This window comes from Vigna radiata, chromosome 11, assembly GCF_000741045.1.
Source record: "Vigna radiata var. radiata cultivar VC1973A chromosome 11, Vradiata_ver6, whole genome shotgun sequence".
NCBI classification, from domain to species: Eukaryota; Viridiplantae; Streptophyta; class Magnoliopsida; order Fabales; family Fabaceae; genus Vigna; species Vigna radiata.
Genome location: NC_028361.1, coordinates 4972880 through 4987140, shown reverse-complemented (window position 1 = coordinate 4987140; position 14261 = coordinate 4972880). Strand labels below are relative to the sequence as shown.

Sequence of the window (14261 nt, the reverse complement as noted above, 5' to 3'; positions counted from 1 at the left end):
ATACGAATTGGATCCATACGAAAACTCCAAAACCAGGAAAGACCACATTACACGCATAATTATATATCTTTGTCTCATCTATTTGGATTTTAACTTTAACAAATGCTCCAGGATTGGATAAGGATAAGATTACATTCGTCAACCCATTCAATCATAACCACCTTTGCTAGTATTTATTCCGTCATTTCTCCCATTTCACTATCCTTCTCAAATTCCTTGCTTCTTCTCACAATCTCACCTGTTTCTGTTTCTTGCGCTGTCCACTACCATACCACCTTCTACTTTTGTCGCAACACACCCAATCTTTATCGTAATTGCTTAACCCTCTCAACTTGTATTTAATGTAACCAAAGGCCGTTACTTTCATTGGATGAAAACAATTTAGTTAACGACTCCCATCCCATAAATAACTTCATTATTCTTAACCAGCAACTTGTTGGTTTAAGTAAAAAGATACCAATTTCTGAAATGAAAATAAAAAAAATTAAAAAAACTTGGACAAAGAAGTATGAATGAAACTAATTAGTCAAATTTTCCTGTGGAGTTAATCGTTGACCATGTGAATAGATAAATATTTTTCGTAACCCAAATAATTTGATGTCGTAAGAATGAAAAAGTCTATAAATATGTATTTTCATGCTGAAATATACTATTTTGCGGTCAAAACCTAAAATGGAACTCGTGTTAATAATATAAGGAAAGGAGGCAGAATAGAACGGAATATGAATGAATATCCATCACGACTGTCTCCATTGATCCTAAAACAACTCTACAAGTCCAAAATTTTATATTACTTTTTTTTTCTTCTTTTAATAAAACTTTTTATGTACAAATGAACAAAATCACCCGCGTATATATTCTCTTCCGAAACTACCCCTACTCCGGAATGGAACTCAACAAGGCCGCAAACCTCCCCTTACCGGCGGGAGCGGCGGCCCTTCCTCTTCTATGTACAGTTCCAGCACCGGCAGCGAGTGTGGGAGACACACGCTTAGGGTTAGAGTCATATTCGTTAGAGAACAAAATCTGTTTGCGGCGAGAGCCGCATTTGTCGGCTGTTTTCATGAGTGCGGAGCTGGCCTTGACTGCCAATGCGGCCATCTCGTGAGGCTGCAAGCGCTGCTTCAAGCGACTGAGGGGAAGTGCAAAATAGAGCTGACCGGGTTGCAGGACCTGATCCTCGTCGATGGCAGAAACGACGTCATCGAAGTCCATTTCGTCGGAGTTGCATATGAAGCAGGCGGGGTACTTCTGCAACAAGAAGGATACCTTCACGGGATATGAGAACTCCTGCAACTTTCCGTCTTGCAGAATAAGCTTGGCCGTGGCCACCCGGGTTGAATCGGAGGAGTTGCAGTTTCCCATGACTGTGACTCGGTGAGGGCGGAATAAGGAATAAGGAATGGTGGTAATTGTTTGTTTGGAGAAAGAGGAAAAAGAATAGAGAATATATAAGGAGTGAAATGAAGTACTTTGCCACGTAGGATTTTGAATTGATTTAATTATGAAATTTTGGAACAGTGCCAAAGGCTTTCCAGGCTGTAAGTTGGTGTTGACAGGTTGTAGTACTTACTCGCATTAGTGTGCCAAACTGACCCTATTCTCAAGATCCTGTATGTATTTACAACTCATGCCACTCACTGCCTTTGTTTTTGGCTGAGTTTGAATTGAATCAAGTTGAACAATACAAGTGTGAGGAGCAAGCACATCACGTGAAATCTCGTGGAGGCGGTGTTTTTCTTTTTTTTCACCTTCAAGAAAAATTAATGTAACAAAATGCAAGTGCTGCTCCTGTTCACACCTTTCCATGAAAACTTAATCACACACAGAAACAGTGTCTGGTGCTTTTTTTCTTTAGTAAAGAATCCCATCATTACTTAATCGGATCATGTATGATGCATAGCACGTCATTGCCTTCGACAGAAGGATAATACGAAATAAACCATGTATGCCTCGTGTTTCTTTATTTTGTTTCTTTTGTCGTTAGCTATTGTTCTAACACGTGAAAATAAATATCTGCCTCTCTCGCCAGTCGCTATGTGCATTATGAGCACTTTTCTTCATAATGACGATGTTGAGAGATTTGGCAGACCGCCTTTAGTGTTCTGTTTTTCTTCCTTGTTAAAAAAATAAATAAATAAAAATTAAAAGTTGGTGGTAAAAGAAAGCTGAAAAAATTAGACAACAGTTTGGTCAATATTAATGCTCCCATATGAAACAGTTTGCAGTATCACTAGCTTCTATATAGCACTCCTTCTCCTGTTAATGTTGTTTATTTGACTTAGATAATTCGATGTTCGATGATATTGCATAGTATGGGATGTTGTGTGCTATTACTACTTGGAGAAGTATGTGGAGATTGGCGTGTGAAGAAGACGTGGCAAGTGGAGAAGTGTATGGTGCCTCGCTGCAAGGCAGCTAGGAAGCCACGTGGAGAAAAAGACACTGGAAATCGAAAACCAGACAAATAAAACAATAATAATTGATAAAGTGTAAAATAAAAAAATAAACAATAAAGTAAGATTGCAGAAGCAGAAACACTCCGACAGAATCTGGCGTAAGGTGATCTGGGTTGAACCCCTGCAGCCTCAGCAGCACCATAACATAACCCATTCCTGCTACAATTTTGCTCCTTTATGAGGACCCAATATGTAAAATTAAACTAAGTTATTTGTTATCCTTTATTTTGAAACAGTGACAGGAAAAGATGGTGGTTTAGTTCACTATTTGTTGAATGTTATGCTTAATCTAATGAAGAAATTCTTGTGAAAGAAGTAAAGGAAAAGTAGAATTATGTTGGTTTGAGTGGGGATCTGAAGTGAAGTGATATTTTTTTTGAATGCATGATGTTGTTCAAAAGGACTTGTCTTTCTCTACCTTTATAATATTTGGTTGTTATGTTAATAATGATGGTCATTACGTGACCCACCCTGAAACCATACCATGAAGCTTCTTCACTCATTCCCTCCCCCCACTCAATCATGGTCTCTATCGTGATACATGGTCCACTTCGCAATACTTTCTTTTTTCTTTTTCATAATCATCATATTCCTTTTACACCTTTTTTAAAACTCTGATCCCATACAATTTCATTCTTCTTTTGTTTTTTCTTTTCGATTTCTTTTTAATATTTTAATATGCATGTAGATCATATGATCGGTTTTTAAAACTCATTTCTATGTTCTTATTAAAAGTATATTATTCATTCTTTTACTAATCGTTTTTACTCTTCAAAATAATCTACCTGTTAAAGCTTTTGCCATTTCTTAGTCAAAATAATATTTTTGGATCAGCATAAACCGCAACATTACATTTTTTAGAAAAATAAATATTTATATTAAATGTTGGAAGTCTCACATTGACTAGAAATAAAACCAATTTATAATATATAAGTGGAATGCAGACCTCACTTTACAAACCGGTTTTGTGGGGTTGAGTTAGGCCTAAAAATCCATATTCTAATATGGTTTCAGAGTCAAATTGGAGTCTATCCTAACAATTGTTGAACATATTGTTCTATCCACTATTGGATCGTTATCGGACCACCTATTAATATTCAGTTTCGTCTCACGCTCAAGATTACCTCGGCATGTTGAATTAGGCCTAAAAACTCACTTTCTAATGTTAAAGACATTATATATGTATATATAGAATGATAATTTGAATTAGTATATTTGTAGTTAATATATACTCAGGTTTCAATTCATAGTCACTTTTAATTTATTAAACCATCTTCATAATCAAGGTTATGATGTAAGGTGTAATTTACTTTTATGTTTTATTCTAACACTTCGTTGTAATTCTACTCTCATACAAGAATCTCTGACAAGAATAATCTGATAAGATAACACTCTTTGAACTCTGAAAGAAAAAGTTGCTTGAAAGACATTTTTTATTTTATTTTTACGATTTGTTTTAAGATATGACCTTTACGACAGATATATTTTAAAGTTAGTATAACTTTTAGAAGTAGATGGTACCAAATATAAGATTTCATGTTTATTTTGATACATGCATATTAAAAAATTCTACTTTCTTTAGATGTTTAGACCTAACTTTAATTTTAATATTAATTTTAATTCAATTTCATGTGTTTTTTTTCTCTTGGTTCGGTGATAATTCATTCCTTCTTCGTTCAAAATATAGTAAGTCGTATTAAAGGTCAAATTTCTATAAATAACCAATTATCTAACTTTACACAAACAATCATATTATTGTCATAATTAATTATAATGGATGCTTACATTATTGTTACACTATAGTTATTTAGAAGATAAATGATTTTTGTAAAAATTGATATGGTATAAGTAGTTTCTAGCGTTACCAGTTACATGGTTTGAAGGTTGAATTGGAAGTATTGTGGCACATTTCCGGCATGAATTAATAGTGGTGGGGTAGTGAGAGGAAGAATCTATAGCCACACAAAATTTATAAAGGACAAACGCTACCTACCTTAATTATTTAGCATTTAATAAAATTCTAGTATCTTTTTTTTTCAATAATATGATATTTGTAGATAATTTTGAAATTGGATAAATATTATTGAAAGAAAAGGAGTTAAATTGGTGCAAGTGGATACATTCTAAAAATTGACAAAACTGTCTTGGTCCATTTTTATATCTCTTCTTTAATTTCCTTTTGATTGTACTTAGTATTTTAAAACGAGGTTAGATATGCACATGCATACCATTGAGATAAAAAACATCCTTAAATTTTGCCGTGTGAAAGAAAAACAAGACGAGATTCCATTCATTGAATTTACATAACTAAATTCTTATATTATCTTTTTTTCTTTTTTCAGAACTTGCAATGTGATTAATACTTAATTTAACACATTTTTCATTAAAGTCCTATTCACTTGAGTGAATTTGAAGGAGAGTAATTAACTAGATTTTAGAGGATTTGAAAGTAATTCTTTTTTTTGTTTATTTGAGTGAATTTGGAGGTAAACGAGAGTAGATTTAGAAGTAAAGTTTATGAGAATTAATGTAGAATTTAATTTATGTGACAGATTAAAAAAATTTACTTCCAAATTCACTCTCATTTATCTCCAAATCTATTAAAATAAACAACAAACAAATTTATCTTCAAATCCTCTCAATTACTCTCTCCTAAATCCACTCAAGTGAACAAGACCTAAGTTTTTACTCGTTTATTTAAGGCATTCATAATTTAATCATTCATTTAAATTCAATTATAAAATTAAAAAACTAGTGGGTTGACATAATTTAAGAAACTGGTTAATATATTTTACAGTTACTTATAATTCACAAAAGAGACACAATTCAGTAAAATTTTAAAAGCGTGGCTTAGAGAATTTTGTTTATAGAGTTAAAATATTAAACAAGAATAATGTTTAAGAAACACGAACAAATTTACTAGTAGTCTTGAATTTAATCTTCAAAATAGATGCATCTATACGAAGGATATGTCTACCAACCAAAATATCTTTTAATATATTTTTAGTTTTTAAATCTTAACATAAAATTAAAACTTGTCTTTGTCATAAACTTTACTTCAGTTTAATTTTAAACTATAAAAATAAATAAATATAATTTTTTTAATTATTTTTTTTTACAATGTTAATACATCATTTAACACATTTCAATTCAAATGTCGTATTAGAAAGTTTTTAGCAAATAAATAAAATTTAATAATGTTGAATTAAAAATATTATATATATTCATTTTTAAAATGTATAAATTAAAATATAATAAATTTTGGAAGTACAAACATATTTAATTCCATTTTAAAACATTCAGTAACAATTTTGTTTTAAGGTTTTTGTGGAAATACATTTGATTACAGCAATGAATAATTTGGTTTATGTTGTGACGGTGTTGGTAGAAGGGGATAAATAGGAATGCTTAGTGTAGAGCAGCTTTAGTATGAAATTGGTGATGTGCGAAGGATGCATTGAATGCAGGAACATAATGCAGATTTGATATGAATGTGTTGGAGCAATTGTACTCATCTTGTACTCTCTCCAATTGACCATTCTAAAAAGTCTCCTATATTTTGAGAGGTCAAATTTTGGGCACGCCAACTATGCTCAATTATATAATCAAATATCAGATTCGATCAAAAACATACGAAAAAGGCACATTGAAATTGTCATCATGCTATGAGACTTAAAAATCTAATACCCTGACACAACAAAGATTAGTATTGTTGTTCATGGTATGCTTTTCAGTCTAAATACAAAACACAACAATATTATAATGCTTAATTTGTGATCGCCGACACTTGAAATTGATTATAAGCTTCGCCAACACATGTGTGCTTCCAAATCCAATTAATTTGGACATGCTGCATAAATATATATATACTGCAATATTATATGCACTTATTGTTGGACTGGAGGATTTTTTGTCGGATTCCTTTTACTTTATAAGTATATGAATTTATCCAGATTCATTCATCAACAGGTTATGTAGTAACAACACATGCCAAGGGATGTACGAATTTGAGTAAAAACACGAAGTTAAGCTCCTGCTTATTTTGAAGATGAAAAATCGAATATCCCACTACTTTCCAATGGAAAACACTGATTTCCATATAAATGTTTTTAAATTATTTTAGTACAGGTTTATGTTTACAATTTAAAATTTATCTTACCAAATTTTAAAACTGAAAGATAGTAAATTAACCATGATAATACCGTAATGGTTTATAATTTATATATATGAAAAAAAGTTAAAACTTTTGTTTGTTTCTTTCAATAGAAGATGCCATTAGAGTTGGGAGGAAATGATCATTTCATTGTAAGAAATTACCATTCCATCCATCAAACTTGATGATGAATTATTGAAGATTTGTAGAATAGTGTATGTCCTCCACATCAAAAGATTTACAATGATGTACAGACTTGAGATGATCCATTAATTGATCCAGCGTGGAGTATATACTGGCTGAAGTGTCGTGTGTTTTGTCATCCACCATGAACTGATGGCAACAGCCATCGATTTCAATGCAGCTAATCGCTTTACACTTTTGTATCCCAGCGTCATCCATTATTTTCCTGATCTTTCTCATGTCATCCCATCTTTGAGACTCCGAATACATGTTTGAGAGAAGCACATAAAGGCCAGAGTCATATCGTCCCAACTCCAGCAACTGCTTCATGATTTGCTTTGCAATCTCCAAATTCCCGTAGGTCCTGCAAGCACTGAGCAAAGCACCCCAAACTACAACGTCTGGTTTAACAGGCATCTTTTGTATCAGGGTCACTGCTTCTCCTATGAATCCCCCACGCCCTAAAAGATCAACCATGCATGCATAATGTGCAACATTTGGAGAAATCCCGAACGTAGAACTCATCAATTCAAAATAATATCGTCCCATGTCCACAAGACCACTGTGACTACAAGCAGAAAGTAACCCTGTGAAGGTAATCTCATCGGGACACAGCCCACTAGCTTGCATCCTCCTGAACGTCTCAATTGCCTCTTCTCCAAAACCATGCAAAGCAAGTGCCCCAATAATAACGTTCCATGACACCACATTCTTCTCAGGCATCCCAAAGAAGATGTCCATAGCAGTATGAAGAGCACCACATTTTGCATACATGTCTATTAGGGAGTTACAGAGCGTCACACTCACTGTAATACTATTACCACAAATGTAATCGTGGGCTTGTTTTCCCAATGCCAGATCGCCCATGTGACTGCAACATGAAAGAATGTTAACAAGAGTACCATCGTCAGGAATCACATCTGAAATGCACATCCTGTGGAAAAGTTCCATAGCTTCCGTGTAAAGCCCTTCTTGAACATGGCACCAGATTATTGAATTCCAAGAAACCACGTTCTTCACTGGCATCTGATTAAAAATTTGCACAGCGTTATCAATAAGACCATGATTGGCATAAGCATTCACCATACATGTCCAAGAAACAACGTTTTTATCAAGCATTCGATCAAAAACACGTTTAGCACATTGCAAATGCCCGCACTTGGCATACATATCTATTAGGGCATTCTTCACAATTGAATCAATTTGAACATCAGTAGTAACGATATAAAGATGAACAAATCTTCCCAAATCCAAATTACCATTCTTTGAGGAAACAGAAAGCAAGCTAACAAAGGTGAACACGTCAGGCCGTACTCCCTGATGTTGCATTTCTTCTAACAACATAACAGCACCAGAACAGTGGCCAATTTTAGAATACCCACCAATCATAGAATTCCAGGATACCAGAGTCCTGTCAGAAATATCATCAAACACTTTCCGTGCGCTTGGTATTAGACGGCAAGCAACATAGACAGTCAAAATTGAATTTTGCACGCATGCATGACACCTCATTCCGAGTTTAATGGCCTGAGCATGAACACTAACAGCTTCCCAATAGAAGGGTTTGGCAGCGCAAGCTTTGAAAACAAAGGGGAAGGTGAATTGGTTTGGCATAAGGCCCGCCCTCACCATTTGGCGGTAGAGCAACAAAGAATTTATTGGATCATCGATATTCGAATAACCCCTTATCAAATGATTGTACATGAATTTATTGGGTTGGGGAATTCGATCAAACAGGATGTGTGCATAACGGAGATCTCCCTCTTGGACGCAAAGAGAGACAAGCTTGCCTAGGGTGACAACTTGTTCAGCAAGGCCATGGAGGATGATTTGGGCATGTACAAGCTTGAGTTGTCTAAAGGAGGTGCTCTTATCCAGGAGATGGTGAAGGGTTTGATGAGTGGGTGACTTCAATTTGTGCCATATGGTTGTGCTGATCTGTGTTTGTAGAGAGCCAACGCAGAAAAGGCGGGAACCAACGGTCGCGTGTTTCAGTTTCAGAGTGGAGAACATCAAACTGAATTATCAAACCCAGTAATACTGAGGTACCAAATGTTCTTATATCAACCTATGTATTCATTTTTCTGTCGTAATGAATACTAAAATGTTCATTCATACAAGGTAGGTTTTGCCATCACTTCATTTAATAGTTGGTTGTTAACTACTTGTATTTGTACATCGTGAGTAATTATCTTACTCATCATGAATAATTCTCCTTTGGATTAACTGAATCTTACTTATTATCTAATGTTATATTTTATCAAAGAGCTATAGAAGGATTTAACATGAGAATAAAACACTTCGTTTTGAATAATTAGTATTATAATTGATTAAGTCATTAAAAATTTTAGGTTTGTATTTCTTTTAATTTCCTCATCAAGTATTATCTTAACTAAATGTTGCCTTAATTTATATAATTAATAATGTGGATCCTTTAAAAAAAAAGATAGATTCAATTTCAGCCCAAAAAGAATTGTTAAAAGTAAAAAAAAAAAAAAATACTTATAAGATTCAATAGATTAATCGTAAGTAATAATTTAGGTTGAATAAAACAAGATATTAGTGTATAATGTGCGTAAGGTTGAGACTAAGATCAGGTTTGAGCTTTCGTTTTCTCCATTCTTTTGTGAGGACGAAATTATTTAGTTTTAAAACATGATATTTTTACATACATATTCATTTTATACTATCTTTTTTTACTTTTTACTTTTTTTTAAAAAATTACAAAAATTTACTTTTTTAAAACTATTTTCTTTTATTAATATGTTGTCGATATGTCATGCTACTCTTCCTCGTTAATTTTCTCTTCTCATGTGTTGATTCCATCACCGTATCCAAATGTCCATGTTGAAGAAACTGATCCAACCTAGGGTGTCATGACAGACTCTCCAACATGTCATTCCGTTTATGTTTAAGAACCAATCGCTTATTTTACGACAGCTTTGTAGAATACGCGATTGTTTCCTACAATCTAAGATACTTCCAACAAGAAGCACTCATAGGCAATCAGAAACCAAGATTGGTTGATATCAAACATATAAAGAGGATTCCCAACATCTAATTGCGACAAGTGAGTATGAATTCTCGAAAAGGTAACTGGAGAGAATTTAATTTTGGACATTATTATAATCGAAGTCGTTATAATATACATACATGGTAACGCTCTGAGTGCTTCGCAACAAGTTACAAGAAAATAGAATTACAGCATAAAAAAACATGTCTATGACTCAAGCTGCGCATACCAGACACCTTGGATCTTGACATCCTTAGGAGCTTTAGCCCCCAAATCAGTATCAGAAGGCTGAATACTCTCAAACACCCCAATAACCTCTCCAGTCTCAGGCTTGGACTTGGTCACACTCAAGGTAATTTTCCCTTTGGAAGATGAAGCACTTTTGTTGTTCTCCTTCGCAAGCTCCTCCTCATCTCCTCTGCCACCAGCAGGCAAAGCAACAGCATTGTCATAACCGGTTGAGGCACCCCTTCCCTTGGGGTCCAAGAAAGAGGAACCACGGTAAGAGGGAACAAGGAAGTCCCCACTGAAGCTTTCTGGTTTCCCAGTGGCCACCAACTGCTTGATGGTGAAGAGGAACGGCACACGCTCTCCCCCGGGAAGCTGAACAGTCACAGCAGCGTAGTCAATCCCGTCTTTCTCCTCGAATTTCACAGTTCCGTCGGGTGAAACCTCGAAGGGGCCCTCGATCTCGTCGAGGGTGTAGGTGAGACGGGTCATGAGCTTGGTGTTTTGGAACTCAAGAGGGGCGTTCTTGGCCACACCCTCTGCCTTCACCGTGAAGGAAGTGGGTTCCAGACACAGCTTCTTGGCGTTGTATTTGCCTGCCTTGAAGGCGAATGAGTCCACTCCACCATCGATGGTTGGGCACTGGTTAGCAGTTCCAGTTCCCTTCACTTCCAGATATGTCTTGCTCTGGATTTCGTCGAAGGTTAGCCTCTTTGGAACACCTTCTGCACTTGCTCCCTGAAATTTCACAATCACTTCTGTTATTCATTCATACCTAATTTTATTACTTGAATAGTTTGCTGAATAAGGAATCCTACAAATATCATTTCTCATATACAACATTTCATGAAATTCTAACTTGGTATGCATGGTGCGAATGAATGGAAATTGTGATGCTGGTTTAATTTGTTTGAATAAAAGGGCAGTAACTGAAGATGGTAAAGGAGAAAGAAAGGGAAGCAAGTAAAACATACAGAAACTAGGAGAGCCGAGGTGGCAAGGGCGAATCCTGCAAGTTTGGTGGCGTCGGCGCATTTTTGAGCCAGGTCTTTGAGATCAGACTGAAGAGAGCAGGTGAATTTAGGTCCGGCGAGTTCCAAGCCGAAAGCCTTAGAGATGCATTGAGAAGATTTGAGGTTACGGGAGGTTAAGCCAACCTTGGTGGGTTGCATGAAGGTAGCTGCAGTTTGTAGTGAGGCTGCCATTGATGCTGGTGGTAGGTGCAGCCACCAAAGTGTTTGTGTTGAGATTGAAAGATTTGAGTGGTTATTGTGAGTGATGATGAATGGCAGAAAATGGAGGTAGTAGGAGTATTTGGTGGCTGTGGTGCGAGTAAGATTTCCGATAGGATAAGGCCAATTCTTATTGGATCACTCAAGCTAATGTCAATGCTTTTCTTGTTGCCACGTTACAACCTTCTCAATTAGGATCAAATGTGGTTTCTGTCACAGATAAACTCAGTAACAACTTCTCCAATTTTCCCTTTACACTTTTACTCCTAACAACTTATTATTATTATTATTATTTAAATAATAAATCATCTTTATTGGTTAATTCTTAGCAAAATCGGCTAATTTTCTTGACTGACAATATGATTAAGAAAAATATCTCAATTTTTAAGAACACATTTTTATTTTACAAACTTCTTATTCATCATTTATTTTGTTTCGTTCCACAAATGGTGTTAAAGGAACTTAACAAAGTCCATAGAGCTTAACAAAGTCTACTTTGGATAAGTACGTTTTCCCTTCACCGTGATAATATAGATGTACTCAATCAGCCTCATGCACAGCAGGAACTAGGCCTATATTTTGTGAGCAAATGATTGCTAAAAAGGAAATATTATTTAACACATACATGTGACAAAAATAAAATAAAGTAACTTTTTATAATTATTTGACTTACGGAAATAAATAAATTATTCTTACATTTACATAAAAAGTTTAGAAAAATAAAAATTTTCGTCGTAATCAATTTAGGTATCTTGTGGAGGGAAATTGATTTCGAGGGAAATGGAAAGTAATCATGTATGTAGAAAAAAGCAGGCTAGGAGTAACTGGTTTGCATCACTGTGTTACCAAAAGTATTTAACATCACTAAACAAGAAAAATATGGTTATTTTTCCCTTCGTTCTGATAGAAAGTTTTAAAGCATCAAATCCTCGGTAGAGGAGCTTAAAAAGAATACAAAAAGGGAGCCCAATTCCAGATCACCATCCATCACATGAACTAGTTATGCCTCCATATCATCGTCCTGGAAAGTAATTCGTAGTCTATGCACATAACCCATGCATGACCGTCTTCTGAAGCACTCTTACTGATAAATAAACCTTTGCCATCCAAATGAAGCGTTGATTCAACTTACGAGATTTAATTTAGTACCTAGACAATGTTTTAAGGAGGATAAATATGATTATAACAACAATGGATTTAAGTCTAATTTCTATCTCACTTCCTTCTATATTCAAAAGGCACACTAACTTAAAACTCTCAATATTAGCCAAATTTGAAACAACTATGCCATTTTGATACTAACACAGGTGATCCAACATCCCCTGCTTGATCCATCATGCCCAACAAAGTTCGACCACACCTTATGCTTGAAGTGGCATCTTAATAGGGATAATGAAAAATTGATCTCATTATTATAACAGATTCAGGCCCAACTCCAATTTAGCTCCCTTCTGCGTTCAAAGGCCATTATTAACCTTCAAAATCAGAATAAATTCTAATGATACAGGATCAAATAGAGTAAGATCGAAATATATTTCCAAACATGTTTAATTGGTAGGTGATGGAAAATTAAAGATTTCATGAAATAATAATGTAAACAACCATCACCCAGATAATTTAACTATTACTCAGGCAAAGTATTGGCTTAAGTACATATTCAGATCATAATTAATATTATCAACTTCAAAAACGCATAAAAAATAAAAATATTTACTTGTCATTTCGGTTTGAATATAATAACAGAGAATTTGAAATTAAACAAAAAAAGTGAATCTAATTTTCAATAAACCATCATTTAGTGTTATCTAACATATGTTTAGGGGATAAAATTATAAAAGAGAAAGACAGTAGCTCAAAAGTGCTTGAAATGTAATCATAGATAAACTCAACAGAAACAAAATTTCGTTCTCATCACAGCCACTTAATGGTCTTTCTCTATCTTTCCCATGTAAAATTGGAGAAAAAAATTAAAAGAAAATACACCATGAACGAAAACATGATAGGCATTCAGAATGAGTAGGAGGTTTTTATCATCATATGAATTATCATATGAAAATATTCGTAAACATCATCACCATGCCATTATAGACAAAACCCTAATCTTAATTAAAAAATAAATAAATAACTAGAAGCATACAAAAAATTAAAGACCCCACGCCCTCAAAATAAAGGATGCAAAGAACTGTGGAAACCTCTCAGACAAATGCCTCGATTGTCATCACAATTTTAAAGAATGGAATATANATCGGACTCGTCATCATTTTCATCATCACAGAGAAAACCACGCAGCGCATCCTGTTCCTCAACCCAAATTTAACCCCCAAACAAGAATAATAAAATCGAACACAGTAATAAAACAAAAAAATCACAACACAAACACAAACATATCTCACGAATACAAGCACAAATGCAGAGGTTGGATTTAGTAGAAAGAAACGGTGGTCACGGTTCCTTGAGATGCAGAATATGCTTCGACTTTATAGGCCAGCAGGTTCCGTTTTGAGGTATTAGGGTTTTGCATTACCCTTAGAGTTTAATGGGCCTTTAACTGGGCTTATTGGGCCTAGCGGCAAAATTAATTTATCGGCATGAAATTGCACCAAAAAGTGTAAAGTAGAGAAAAAAATTTCAATAACAAATTTTTTAATAATATTATCCATAACAATTACTTTTTAAGTGAAAAAAAATGAATATATTGTGAGAAAATATTTCTTTTGTTGATAAATATTGCCTGTATAAAGTGAATTTTGAGTATTATATTGTTTGTTTTGTATAATCCATAACTATAATTACGAGTTTGTCGATCTTTGGCCCGTTGACATGGATTAAAAAGAATAATCAAAGTGATAACAATTATTTTACCCCGAAGCCAAAATATAAGAATTTAGTAAATATATTAGTTAAAAATTTTAAAAATAACATTTGATTCAAGTAAATAAAAAACATTATATCAATAAAATAATAAACAGAATTAAGTAATATGAAGAAAAAAA

The 14261-nt window shown here is 34.3% G+C and overlaps 3 protein-coding genes across 3 annotated transcripts; all 3 read right to left on the bottom strand.

Annotated features, from left to right (window-relative positions):
* Positions 1-652: 652 nt before the first annotated feature.
* LOC106777361 lies at positions 653-1445 on the bottom strand. The gene has a single exon (XM_014664941.2). It carries the CDS (start codon positions 1363-1365, stop codon positions 877-879), a length of 489 nt encoding a protein of 162 aa, XP_014520427.1. The 5' UTR covers positions 1366-1445; the 3' UTR covers positions 653-876.
* A 5221-nt stretch (positions 1446-6666) lies between these two features.
* Positions 6667-9024, bottom strand: LOC106776639 (pentatricopeptide repeat-containing protein At2g22410, mitochondrial). Its single transcript, XM_014664119.2, has one exon. The coding sequence runs from the start codon at positions 8806-8808 to the stop codon at positions 6805-6807; it is 2004 nt and encodes a 667-aa protein (XP_014519605.1). The 5' UTR covers positions 8809-9024; the 3' UTR covers positions 6667-6804.
* An 848-nt stretch (positions 9025-9872) lies between these two features.
* On the bottom strand, positions 9873-11382 carry LOC106778062 (oxygen-evolving enhancer protein 1, chloroplastic). The gene is made up of 2 exons (XM_014665950.2): positions 11011-11382; positions 9873-10774 (listed from the first exon to the last, which is right to left on the bottom strand). The coding sequence occupies exons 1-2, from the start codon at positions 11239-11241 to the stop codon at positions 10016-10018; spliced, it is 990 nt and encodes a 329-aa protein (XP_014521436.1). The 5' UTR covers positions 11242-11382; the 3' UTR covers positions 9873-10015.
* Between the last annotated feature and the right edge of the window lie 2879 nt (positions 11383-14261).